Source organism: Sinohyriopsis cumingii, chromosome 5 (assembly GCF_028554795.1).
Source record: "Sinohyriopsis cumingii isolate HCF-2022 chromosome 5, ASM2855479v2, whole genome shotgun sequence".
Lineage (NCBI taxonomy): Eukaryota > Metazoa > Mollusca > Bivalvia > Unionida > Unionidae > Sinohyriopsis > Sinohyriopsis cumingii.
Window position 1 is genome coordinate 139157697 of NC_142965.1, and position 14263 is coordinate 139171959.

General features: G+C 35.9%; 1 protein-coding gene across 3 annotated transcripts in view; it reads right to left on the minus strand.

Moving 5' to 3' along the window:
- LOC149800357 (cytosolic phospholipase A2-like) overlaps positions 1–14263 on the minus strand; it is a 182671-nt gene that overhangs the window by 11230 nt on the left and 157178 nt on the right. For all 3 annotated transcript variants that reach the window (XM_089959981.1, XM_089959980.1, XM_089959979.1), the window contains 4 exons: positions 7533–7570; positions 5681–5813; positions 5109–5245; positions 3009–3231 (listed from right to left, as the gene is read on the minus strand). In XM_089959981.1, coding sequence (XP_089816107.1) covers positions 3009–3231; positions 5109–5245; positions 5681–5813; positions 7533–7570 — 531 coding nt within the window. The remainder of the gene's footprint in view (positions 1–3008; positions 3232–5108; positions 5246–5680; positions 5814–7532; positions 7571–14263) is intronic.

Here is a 14263-nt window from a genome sequence, read left to right on the forward strand (position 1 = left end):
TTGACTCCACAAAGTTGTTAACCTATTAAATATGTTTATGTTTGCGAAAAAAAAAACTTACTTGTCGATCTGTATTGGGGAAGTTGCTTGTTGTAAATAAAAATGTTTTTGAAACTCTCTCTCTCTCTCTCTCTCTCGTTAGCCATGGCGTTCCTACAAAGCCGAATCCATCGCGTACACGCTATTGGCATGTAAAGCAGAGCAGTCGCCAATCTCACCAAGCACAAGTAAACAACAGATGCCTAAAAATCTGAAAAAGGTGGAAAATCCCAAAACAAGAAGAGGCCAAACGAAGACAGAGCCAGTTACGCATCAGCGAGTAGACGTTAAAAACTATGTGGCCGACCAATTCGATATTTCAGATGTAATATATTTACTACAGAATGCTGACACAACTATTTATTATACCAACGCACTCAGAACAATCACAGACGCTCACCCGAAAATTTACTATGATGGAGTTTGTGCCAAAAAATGCATAAAGAAATATGAAGATGCCAAAAAATCCATTAATGACATCAGCACCCGAGGAGATCAGTTCCAATTCCAATCTTAGTATGGCTGATGAATGAGCTTCTTAAGTTCCATGGAGTACAGACACATCCAATTGCAAACATCACCAATGGAACCTTTTGGTGTTGGGAGATTGATGTGATATACAAAAATACAAAGGACCGAAGAGGGACAGTTTCAGTCCTCCATAAGAAATACAGCCGTTTGTGTACCCGTTTTATGAGGTGTAGCCTCAGCCTTTTATAGTGCTAACATATATTGCCATTTATTAAGATATTTCAATTTTGATTGCAATCTCGACTCAGTAATGCTATTCGATAACCTAATATGATTCTTTGACCACAATTCTAAATTAAAACCACATTTCCTAACTTAATAATCAAGATTTGTATTGGTCCCTTAGACCTATTTCTTTGGTGCAAATAAGAAACATGTACACTATGTACCTTTATATCAAAATCTAAGATAGGGACATCTAAAACTAAAATCCCGACTCCTTGTTACAGTTGTGGATTACACAAAATTGGCAATAGAATTTACACATTATGTAGATAACAGGGTTGAATTTGACATTAATATTTTAAGGAGTTTCAGGTACGTAACAGCGGCCGTTTGGTTCCTCCTTCCGGGTTCCTCTCCTCCCTACCAACTCGGACATTTAAAACACGAGTGTGTGGGCCGATTCCCACTAGTCCACAAATCAGGTGCCCGAAGAGTGTGTGGGCACGGAAAGAGGGTGACGTCATATGAGAATTACCCAATCAAGAACGACGTTTCATGCTGCAGTAGACAGGCATTTCATTTGAATGAGTGTGTGTTGAGTCCATTCCCATTTATGATAGCCCTCCATACAGGTCATATAGGACTTTATTATCCCATGACCTGTTGGCTGAATTAAAAAGCACACCTTGTGTGCATAAATTCGCTGAGGGATGTAGGTTTTTTTTCCTTCCCCTGCGATTAGTTAATTAGCCCGCGGTGCGGGCATTAACCGTTCACGCATGCCGAATTGGCGCACCTAAATTTAAAAGTCAGTTAGTCAGTCTGACCAAGTCAGCAGCGAATAAAGCAACGAACAGGTTAAATCATTAGTAATGAAACTAGGGACGGAAATGATTCTCGCTCAGGCGTTGAGTGCATTAAAAGGCCTCCGCCTCTAAGTAGCCTCCGACTGGAGTTTAATAGCACAACAGAATAGAAAAATTCTGCTCTTGATTTAGGATAAAAAAATCAAAAGATGTAGGAAGAAGGCTCAGGAGTCGTAGATGAGGAAATGTGCAAAAACAGAGGCAACAAAACATGCAGACACAGTTAGACAGCAGGACACCTGACTCGACTCAAGATGAATGTAAAGCTCAGCAGCCGAAAGAGCCAACTGTAATATCTTTACCAACAAATGAAGCAGACAAACAATTTGGAGTCCGGCCTAAGGTTTTGACAGCCTGGGAAGGACCGGACCAAGTTACGGCACTACAAGAACAAGAACAGGGAATGTTTGGGAGTATCGCAATCCAATCTTCTAAACAAAAGACACCATCTAAGGCAGTAATGAAGGAAAAGGCACTACCAGACATGAAACAACTTTCCAGAGGATATTCACAAGAATTTGGTCTTGATGACCTATGGGCGAACCTAGTAGCAGTTTCCAATTTCCTTGAGTACTTTGACATTCTGGTGGATAATTAAAGAGCCGTACTACCTGAGGAAAGAAATAAATCTTCAAGATCGCTGGCTAAGAAAGAAAGCCATCACCAACTACAAAAAAGGGGAGAACTGGTTATGGAATGTCCAGTACCCCTCGTAGGGTTCATGAGGTCGGAGCTAATAATCCATCATGATCTAACAACATCACCTATGGCATAAACGCAGTCCCTCAGTCAATGAATAGTTGCTGATTCGGTGGATCTGGGACCACTGACACAGTGCTTAAGAAGAACATACGAACCGCCGCCAGATTATCTTCATGTCAGCCCGACATATTTAAACCAACAGCCCTTTCTAGGGCTAAAGAATCAAAACACTCCAACTTGCCATAAATAGGTTCAAATTTTGGCTAGTGAACCTTTTTGAGAATTTTTCCTCGATACACCGAATTTGATCTTTCTGGCCACCGATCAAACTTTTCTATAATACAATTGCTACTCTAAATAGGAATAAGCCCCTTTGACTTTTATTTAGATTTATTTCGGAATATTTAATCAGCCAATCTCTCTTAGGCTCACGTGCATTTTCATCGCATCATTTTGGCATTTTTCCCATGTTTTCAGTACTGTGATATCACCCATGTTAAATTCCCATTGACCCCCAAGTGCCATTCCCATGTTAAAATCTCCTTATGCCAGAATTATGTTAAAGTCCCATTGACCCTATAAATTTTTCCTCCATTTATTATGGTAAGTCTCTAAGTGCCACACATAATTACTTTTGTACAAAATCAGTCAAACTTATTCTTGTAGCATAACAAAATATTAACATAAGTGCCACATAAGACCTACTCCTTTCAATAGTGTCTCTCCAACCATATGACCAAAGAAGTCTGTAAAGCTAACAGGTTGTCCCCTGCTCCTTTTCAACATTATTCTGTCCATATAGCGGTAGATGCTCTGGGGGGTCAGCAACCAAAGGAGACTTGAGTCAACGTTATTTTTAACCTCCTCTTGTATGTCTCCAGGATTCATATTTGGCCAGTCAGGGTGAGAGTACAGGTTAGAAATGTGCCTACAAGACAAAGAAAACGCAGTTATGACTAACTATAGGTTACTGCATTTGTGCGGGAAAATATGAACGAGTTCTTTGGACGAAAATACTTCACGACCTTGCAAGTGAAGTATATCCATCCGACAAAAGGAGTTCATATTTTCCCATACAAAGGCAGAAACCTTTTTATTATATGCTCATTTTCCTATTCTACCAAGGTTTAATTATACAAACAAAAATACAATATAAGAAACAAAGTAATTGAATGTATGCCGCATTCCAAACGAAATACACAAGTGCAGGTTCATCATCACACAACAATGTTATTATTGCGCAACGTTAACTCCGCCTAGATAAAATTGAATTTAGTCGCGCGCTAGACGTAACTTTCGAAAGAAAATAGCGTTTTGTTCTACTTAAAATTGAAATTCGGAGTCATATTGTGAATGAATGCGCATTGCAAAAACTTTTCCGTTTGATCTGGAAGGAATAGATTTTTGTAGTTTTGTCGTTTCTACTAAATTTTGTGATTATGGACTGGATTTATCTGTGTCAATTCTACATTAAGTACATCGGATTTCTGCGGCGAAGGAGCAGCGTATTGACATCTGCAAGTGTGTTTCTGTTCTGTTATTGAATGTTTGAACTCATAATGTGGGGAAAATATGAAGTCTTCCAATTGCAATTATCAAAAAGACGCTATGGGATATCATGTTTATTTCATTTTGAGTGCAGTAAGGAGGATGTCATTGCACTCGGAATATAGTCAAAATTACAGTACCATTTCGAAATGTGTGATCAAGCTTGCGAACCCATGACATGGCTCATGCAATTAGGATTTGCAGAACTAAGAAAGTCCTTTTGAAGAACTTCAGGATGCAAAACTGTAGGTATATTTTTGGCCAGTCATATTACCAGCTAAAGAAGACAGTGTATCCCTTGTCACTTGCATGTTATTTGTAGCGACCCAGCAATTTTATGAAATCTGGCGTCTATCGCCCGCCTAAAAAGGTTAACGCGGAATGTGGCAAAGCATCTGCTATATGGCACTCAGCGAAACATCTGCTTTAGTTAATTCAGAAGCAAATTTGATCAACTAAAACGTAAAGCGCCTACTACGTGAGTGTCCATGATTTGTTTACAAAGTAGTCATCATACAGCCATCGCTACACATTTCTGATATCACGTACAGTCGCCTGCTTCGTTGAAAGTTTCTTTTGTGAGTCTATGAATTCATCCACATTGTCATCCACATTGTTAACTTTGGCGTCTCTACTTTCAAATGGCTCAAATAGTTGGTTTACTTTCATCCACTGACAAATAAAATAATCCAAAGTGCTGGCGTCTGCGTTCATTGTTTGTTAAAAGTGCTGGTGTCTGCGTTCATTCTTTGTTTACAAGTAAAAAGTAGTTCCTTTATTCACTTGAGTTCAATATGAAGTGCGCGAGAGTGCAATAACGTAAAATATTGCAGGATTCTGACAATGTAAAGGAGAAAAAATTAACCTATAATAATAGCATGTATATCTTTTAAATCTCCAATTCAATACCACATGAATGCATCCCCATTGTTGACTTTTATCAAATACGCTAATACATTATATAACCAAATAACGTACAAACGTTAGATTAAAAAAGTTTAAAAACAGCTTAAATTTAGGTATACAATGATTGATATCAAGTAGAATATAAACATTTTAAAACATTGCAATCATATAAGAATGAAAATGTTTGTACCTTTCCAAAATACCACTATACCGAATTTAACAAACCATGCTTATGAAGTTCACTGTACTATTTATATCACATCTGACCACTATGAAAGCATTACATGCTGTACAATTATTTATTATATTTTCTATGGATATATATGTTCTAACAAAAAGCAAATAGCATACCAAGAGGAACCCGACAGCCCGCATAGGTATGTAGTACATTGCATTATCCCGGAATCGGCCAGGGCTTTTAGCACACCACTTAGTCCAACCATTGCCCGGAAACCGCCCCCAGACCCAATCACGCTGACTGTGGGTACCTTTGTAAATTTGTATAATTCATATTAAAAAACACAGATTATATACAAATACATATATGTTTGGTGAGGACTATATGGGCCCAGTGAGACCACTGTAAACAGGCTGGCAAGTATTTCTCTCAACTCCAAAATTATAGTATCTACCACAACAAACAAATCTAATGATTAGAGACTTTTAACGCCGCGTTTCTTCTAGAGGCTCCTCTTCAAAACATAAAATAGAAGTATTCAAAGTTGCGAGATTAAAAAGTTTGGATGGAACAAAGGAAGGCAAGGCCGGCAAGGCAGTAACCGTCACATACTTGACGGAGATTGTCTTTATTTAAATGTAGAAATCGAGTCAATAGTAAATCTTAAGTCACATCTTTCGTATACAAATACATTAACTGTGTTAGCCATCTGGATAACTACTGTATGGGTGAAATTCCTTTGTACCTCTTCAATATAGTTTGGTCCTTTCTCACCCAGAAGCTGACGCATAGCCTCGAATACTTTCTCTCTGCGACGACACAGAAATGCCTTTTCGTCATCACACAAGGCAAGGCTGTATCTCAATGTTGGATTTTTGCTATAGCATAAAACAAGAAAGAAATCAAAGCGGGCGCCATCTTCAGTTTCATTTGGTTTTATTTTGTAGTGACATGTGTTATTATTAATTAAAATTCAGGTGTTATTATTGATAAAAGTACAGGTGTTAATATTAATAAAAATGTAGGTATTATTATTAATAAAAGTAGAGGTTTATTATTAATAAAGGTAGAGGTTTATTATTAATGGAAGCACAGGTATTATTATTAATATAAGTACCGGTGTTTATTATTAATCCAAGTACATGTGTTAGTATTAATAAATGTACATGTGATATTATTAAAAAAGTACAGGTGTTATTATTAATAAAAGAACAGGTGCTATTATTAATAAAAGTCCTGGTGTTATTACTAATAAAAGTACATGTGTTATTATTAATAAACGTACAGGTGGTATTAATAATAAAAGTTCAGGTGATATTGTTAATAAAAGTACAGGTGTTATTATTAATAAAAGTACAGGTGTTATTATTAATAAAAGTACAGGTGTTATTATTAATAAAAGTACGGATATTATTATTAATAAAAGTACATGTGGTATTATTAATAAACGTACAGGTGGTATTAATAATAAAAGTACAGGTGTTATTATTAATAAAAGTACAGGTGTTATTATTAATAAAAGTACCTGTGGTATTATTAATAAAAGAACATGTTTGTTTCTGATGCATTTAAAGGCAATGGTTTATTTTGCCCAGTAGAAAATAGGCAAATAAACAAATGCTACTTTTTGTCAACACGTCTTATGAAAAGTGTATTGCATTTTGAATAAATGCGTACATGAAGCGTTTTGAAATAAATTAGATAATTTCTTTTCACCACTATTATAGATAATAGCGTTATACATGCAAAACATATTATCTGAGTACCCAGGTACTCTGTTTTCCAGCCTGGAAAAGAACCCAGCCATGTAGATGCTTAATTCTTGTATAAAATCTTTTGGATAAACCCATCAAATGTACTTTCAGCTATTGTTTAAACTTACAACCGCATCTAAAATGTATGTTTAGTTGTTGTTTAAACTCATTTGGATACAAACTGACCGAAATGTATGTTCAGTTGTTTAAAACATCTTCTGGAAAAAGAATCGAAGACAGACAAACACCCCACCCTAATCTGTCTCTAACTATTTTCAAATCACTTGCAATTCTCACCCAAATTATGGTCAGTTATTGCTTAATTTCATTCAGAACACCCACCCATATGTATGCGTTTTTGCTGTTTAAAATCTTTCTGAGGAAAAAAAAATACAAAAATGTATGTTTAGTTGCTGTTTAAACTCGTTTGGACAACAACCGACCCAAATGCATTTTTAGTTGCTGTTTAAACTCGTTTGGACAACAACTGACCCAAATGCATTTTTAGTTGCTGTTTAAACACGTTTGGACAACAACCGACCCAAATGCATTTTTAGTTGCAGTTTAACCTAATCTGGGAAAAAAACGCAACCAACACGTACGTTTGCTTGCTGTTTAAACTCGTTTTCAATAAACACCCAAATGTTTAGTTGTTTTTTTTATTTTTATCTTTTGGAGCCCCCACCCAAAATAAATGTTCAGTTGCTTTTGGAAACAAATCCACCCCAATATAGATTTAGTTGCTGTTTCAAATTCTTCCGTTCAATATAATTTCATCTTTAATATAGCCTAGTCAGTTATGTGAGGTCGTAGGTGTAAAAATACATAAAACGTCGTACTTACTCGTATTCTATTTTCATTTCTAGATCGATTTCTGATACCTGAAAATGAATAAACACGATGAATTTGGACTCAATCCACATATATAGTTTCGAAGTGTAGGCTAATTAGTGTATATATATATATATATATATATATATATATATATATATATATATATATATATATATATATATATATATATATATTATAATATAGATCGTAATTAGCAGTGTAAATTTGTGTGCATGAATTTATAATTTGTTCAAACTTGAATACGATATTCCAATCTTATTTTTCTACAGGATATGTCGTACACTCAATGCGTTGTAAAATATATTCTCTCTCTCTCTCTCTCTCTCTCTCTCTCTCTCTCTCTCTCTCTCTCTCTCTCGCACACTCGATCGATCGATCAATCGAAAGACAGACAAACAATTAATTGATTTTCAAGCTTTTAACAAAGTTTGAATGATGATAGTTGTTGTTATGTGTTTAGGCTCTTACAAAACGTAACAATAAAAGAATGAAGACAACAAGCTTTGTAAAATTTAACAAATAATTCTTTTTCTCTACAACCACAAGGTAAAAATGAGAAAACGAACTTACAGTTTTACGAATCAAATCCAAAAATAGTCCAAGAATTGAAAAATAGAAGTCCTATTAATAAAAAGTCCTAACGAAACTGAGTTCGAACCCCGATAAAATCCAAAAAGGAAGGCGATGACGTACGCTGTGGTCAGCGTCGTACTGATGTGTCAACAGTTCTTTGTTGAATCACAGAAAACAATATTCCAGTTTGTGAATCCTGTATTAATTTCTATAAATGTATTTGTCCAAAATTAATTTAGAGCACTAGTATTTCCTGGGAAAACAAACTTGTAATCCAAATAAATTAAATTAAACAAAATAATTACCCCAAAACTGGTCACAACATAAAACACTTTAACTTTTCCAGTGTTAAGGCACTAATAATGACCATTCTTTCTCAAAACATAAATAATAAATCTAGCTACAACGCAAAACAGATGCCCAGATGTGGGTCAATCCTCTGGAAAAACCTAATTGATACAAGTTATGTGACAAGTAGGCCAGATGTGGCCTTGATTCCACTTTATGAATTTTAGTCTGAGAAAGAATTTTTTTAAGTTGTTTACTACAACACTTACTGGTTCTAAATCAAGGTCAGGAACTAGATCAGCATTAGATACAAAGTTTCTATTAAGTAGTTTACATCATAAATTAAAAAAAAACAGTCATAACTGAACTCTATTCCAGTATTAAAAAAGTTACATTACAATATCAAGTAATGGAATATTTAAAAAATTAAAACTTACAAACAAACAATTAAATTAAATCAATGATAAATTAAACCAAATATACATAATACTCCCCCCCCCCCCAACTAAAAAGAAAGATTTATATAATAAAGCTTTATTTTACCATAGATTAATTATTTATGAGGTCTAAAAGAAAAACATCAGAAGAACTCTTATTAATTATGCCAAGTGTTCACGAACTAGTATGTCTATACACGGGGAAAGTGCATCTGCTATCAAATTATCTTTTCCGTTGAAGTGCCTGATGTAAATATTATATTCCTGTAACAACAAACTCTACCGTAGTAGTCACTGATTTTTATTTTTCATATCGCCGATTAAATTAAGGGGGTTGTGGTCACTAAACACAACAATCGAAGAAGGCACTGAACTAATATAAACTTTAAATGTTACAATGCGAATATCAAAGCCAAACATTCCTTCTCGATTGGTGAATAATGTCTTTGGTGTTTATTTAATTTCTTAGAAAAGAAAGCACACTGGATGATCAACACCATTTTTATCTTCTTGAATCAATACCGCTCCAACCCAAACATCACGTGAATCAACATACAGTTTAAATAATTAGCTGAAATTTGGAGCTGTAAGAACTGGCGCACTTTTAATTATGACTTTTGGCTTAGCAAAAGCCTCCTGTCATTTTTCAGTCCAAAGAAACTTGTTTTTCTTGCTCAATAAATTTGTCAAGGGTTCAGCAGTTATGAAAAAGTAGGGTAAAAAGTTAAGATAGTATCCAGCCATACCTAAAAATCGCATCTGTTGCTTTTTACTGACAGGCACAGAGAATTCAGAGTTAGACTTGACCTTAGCATCTATAGGTTTAACTTGTCCATGTCTCATGATATGTCCTAGAAATGTTACACTAGCACGGCAAAACTCACTTTTGGATAAAATAATTGTCAAACTTGCATCTGTGAGTCTGTCAAAGAATTTCCGAATTGTCGCTAAATGTTCTTTCCAGGTGTCGTTATAGATGATGACATCACCGATGTAAGCATCACAATTATCTAGACCAGAGGTAATTCATTAGACGTTGAAATGTACATGGCGAACCTTTCATCCCGAATGGCATTACTTTATACAGATAAAGTTCATGTGGAGTCACGAATGCCGAAATTTCCTTTGCTCTTTTCGTTAGTGGAATTTGCTAAAATCATTTCAGAAGGTCAAATCTGGTGACATGCTTGGCATTTCCGATTTTATCAATGCAGTCATCGATTCTTGGTAACGAAAATGAATCTGTTTAAGTCACACTGTTCACCTTCCTATTATCAGTGCACATACAGAAAGTTTTATCTGGTTTCGGAATAAGTATACATGGTGAACTCAAGTCACCCTTATTGGGCTCTATGAAATCGTTTCCAGCAGATACTGATTTTGTTTTCAAGTATTCCTTTTTGAGAGGGTTCATCATGTATGGATGTTGTTCCATGTGTATGGAATTTACAATTTCAACGTCAAAGACAATTTAGTTTGCTCTTGTAGGAACATCTGAAAAAGTGCTCATATTCAAATAATAACTGTTTAAGTTCATTCGTTTCTTGCTGTTGCAAATGTGAGAGATTCTGGTCAGAATCGTTCATAATTTCTGAATACCAAAGATTTTTTACGCCAAAATTAGTAGAGTCCGTTGATATCCCTTCGCTTAAATCTTCAGTGAGTGGGACAGGTATAACTAAATTAATTACATGTTTAACCTGGGTATCTATCTCAATACACTGGTACTTTTTTAATTTTTTACCATCACAGGAGTACTATTATTATAATTTAACTCATTAATTTTCTTCTTAATTATGTAAGGACCGTATTACCTAATCTGAAGAAAAGTTTGAAAACTTAGCAAGAGAGGCATAACTCTATTACCAAACTCAAACATTCTCTCCATTGTAGTTCTGTCAAACCATAATATCATTTTTGACTTGAATTGCTGGAGGCCAAATTTGAACATAATCCGCTGGAAAATTCCAGACCTAAAATTTGACTCTTGATCAGATTGGACAGATTTGGGAAGGCAACACTGAGTATACAAAACACTTTATCCAAGCTTTTACTTTGGATTTAGATTTAATATTTCTCAAAGGAACTGCCTTGGGCAATCTTGTTGACGCACACATTATGGTCGACAAGTATTGGTTGCCTGACTTGATCTTGGGTAAGGGACCAACACAGTATACCATTATTCTACTAAATGGTTCGTCAAATGCAGGAATAGGTTGCAGATGAGCCTTTGGTACCTTCTGATTAGGTTTTCCTACCATTTGACAAGAATGACAAGATCTACAGTATTTACAAACATCACTTTTAATTTCTGGACAACAGAAGTGAGCAAAGATCGTGTGATAGTCTTATTAATCTCTAAATGACCAGCCAAAGGAGTTTCATGGTCCAGACTAAGTATTTCCTGCTTGTACGATTTTGGAACTGCAATTTGATAGTTCACTGACCACTCGTCACCAGCAGGTACCTCGGGAGGTCTCCATTTTCTCATAATAATTACATGTTTAATGAAATAACAGATAGGTACTTTAGTGGCTTCAGTTTCACTAATGGCCCTTTGAAACAAACAGGAGATCTCATGATCTTGTTCCTGTTCGACGACAAGTGATTGTCGTTTATCACCCTAATTAGAATAAAGAGAATGAGTCGTTAAAAGAGGATCACTATGATCAATACCTTCTGACTGATCCAAACAAAGAGTGAAAGTGACCTCATCGAAAACCTGACCAATACAAGTATCAGCTAAAGGAATACTTTCCTGATCAACATCATTCTCAAAAGCTTTCTTGACATAGCTCTAGTAACTTCACAAGCTGGGTATAAATCAGGGAATTCTTTTTTAATAGGATCGACATTCTGATCCAAACAAGGCTTGTTAGTTAGAATTGGATTAACCACAACCTTGTTTCCAACTAGGTCGTTGCCTAGTAATAAACGAATGCCCTCAAGGGGTAAAGGAGGCACTACACCGAATGTCACGGGTCTTGAGACTAAGTCTAATGACAATTTTCACAATGGAGACGAACATTAACAAAGCCGTACTCTACTCCCTGAATAAGAACGCTTTCATTAGAAAAAGACTTCTCAGAAAAAGGCAAAGTACCTGACAATAAAAGACTCTGACAAGCTCCTGTGTCCCTTAAAATTGTAATAGGGATGGGATTGGCCAAATCACCCAAAACTCATATAGAACCTTTCGACATGAATGGTTCATAATTCTCCATACTAAATAAGACTGGGTTTATTAGACTAAACAAATGTATTGGCTTATATACATGACCGTGACCTTGACCTCTTAGAAATAAGAGCATTCGGAATGTGTCTTTCTTGATTCTCCTGCTTATTTTTAAATTTGTAGCATATCAGAAATAATGTGTCCTTTCTTCTTGTAATAGGTACACGTAGGACAATGATTTGTTTCATTAAGCTTATCAGAAGCTTGATTTTCAAAAGTTTTGCCAGATTGAAATTTAGAAGGGCTTGTATTAGGCTGAAATACTTTTCTGTCAAAAGACTGCGGAGCGGAAGTCTTATTTACAAAAGAAACTTTATGAGCTAACGAATACTCGTCAGGGGCACGAGAAGCATTTTCCAAAGTTTCGACCTTATGCTCATCAAAATAAGTCTTAGTGTCACTATGGACACAGTTCTCGAACTCTTCCAGTAATAAAAGTTGTCCGAGACTTTCATAATCTTGATCAACTTTCTTGCCTTAGCACCATCTATCACTTTAACTGCTCTTTTTCGCTCGCAAATTCGACATGATTTTGTCCAGCTTCTTTTTCATAGTTCCTGAATTGTTGCCGATAAGCTTCAAGGACTAAATCATAACCCTTTAAGATGTATTCCTTCACCAAATCATAGTCAGCACTCTGCTGTACTGACACGGATGCATAGATGTCTCGGGATTCGCCCAAACGTGCACAATATAATAATTTAGTCCACTTCTCCCTTGGCCATTTAAAATTTTCAGCAAAATTTTTAAAACAAGGAAAATATTTGTCTACATCTTTTTCTCTAAAAGATGGCACTAACCTCAAATTCTTAGTAATATCAAAACTTGAATTTGTATGTGAAGTGGGAACGTGCATATCAATAGCCAGTTCTATTTCTTTTAAAATTAAATCAAAGATAAATTAAATCAAAGATACATACCGCTATATAAAACAAAGTACAGCAGTCATTAATTCTTGTTAATATACAGAAAAACCTTAACTTCAGATAACGAAATTGCATTGCTATAATTTCCTTCTTGAATGTTATACTAACTTAAAGAAAATAAAATCTTCGGTTCGAATTACACAGCTATACAAGTTTCAATTTCGTTTAATTCAGAGTAATGAATTTAAGTAAACAGCAACAATTAAAGCAATATGCAGGGAATAAACCTTTTCAGGAAGAAGAAATTTGTAGAGTATTCTGTTAACGGAATGTTATTTCCATTTCACATAGATATGTTCGATAAAATTCGGATTGTTTCTGTCTAAACCGGTGTAGCCCAGGATAAATGCGAATAACACAATTAACACAGCACCTGTGATCATTTAGGATGTACGGAGAGGTACACACGCACAAGTCAGACGGATACGCAAAGTGAATCATTTATACCTCTTGCTTCCTAAAAAAAAGGCTAAAATATTCACTATTACCTGAACGCACAATTACATTAGTTTTAAATTAACATAACTACGTTCTACATCTGTACCGTGGGGGCAAGTGCCTCATAAACAGTAACAACTCGGTACCTACGTTCTACAGCTGTATCGTGGGGGCAAGTGCCTCATAAACAGTAACAACTCGGTACCTACGTTCTACATATGTACCGTAGGGGCAAGTGCCTCATAAACAGTAACAACTCGGTACCTACGTTCTACAGCTGTACCGTTGGGGCAAGTGCCTAATAAACAGTAACAACTTGGTACCTACGTTCAACATCTGTATCGTGGGGGGCAAGTGCCTCATAAACACTAACAACTCGGTACCTACGTTCTACAGCTGTACCGTTGGGGCAAGTGCCTCATAAACAGTAATAACTTGGTACCTACGTTCTACATATGTACCGTGGGGGCAAGTGTCTCATAAACAGTAACAACACGGTACCTACGTTCTACATCTGTACCGTGGGGGCAAGTGCCTCATAAACAGTAACAACTCAGTGCCTACGTTCTACAGCTGTACCGTGGGGCAAGTGCCTCATAAACAGTAACAACTCGGTACCTACGTTCTACAGCTCTACCGTGGGAGCAAGTGCCTCATAAACAGTAACAACTCGGTACCTACGTTCTACATCTGTATAGTTGGGGGCAAGTGCCTCATAAACAGTAACAACTCGGTACCTACGTTCTACATCTGTACCGTGGGGGCAAGTGCCTCATAAACAGTAACAACTCGGTACCTACATTCTACATCTGTACCGTGTGG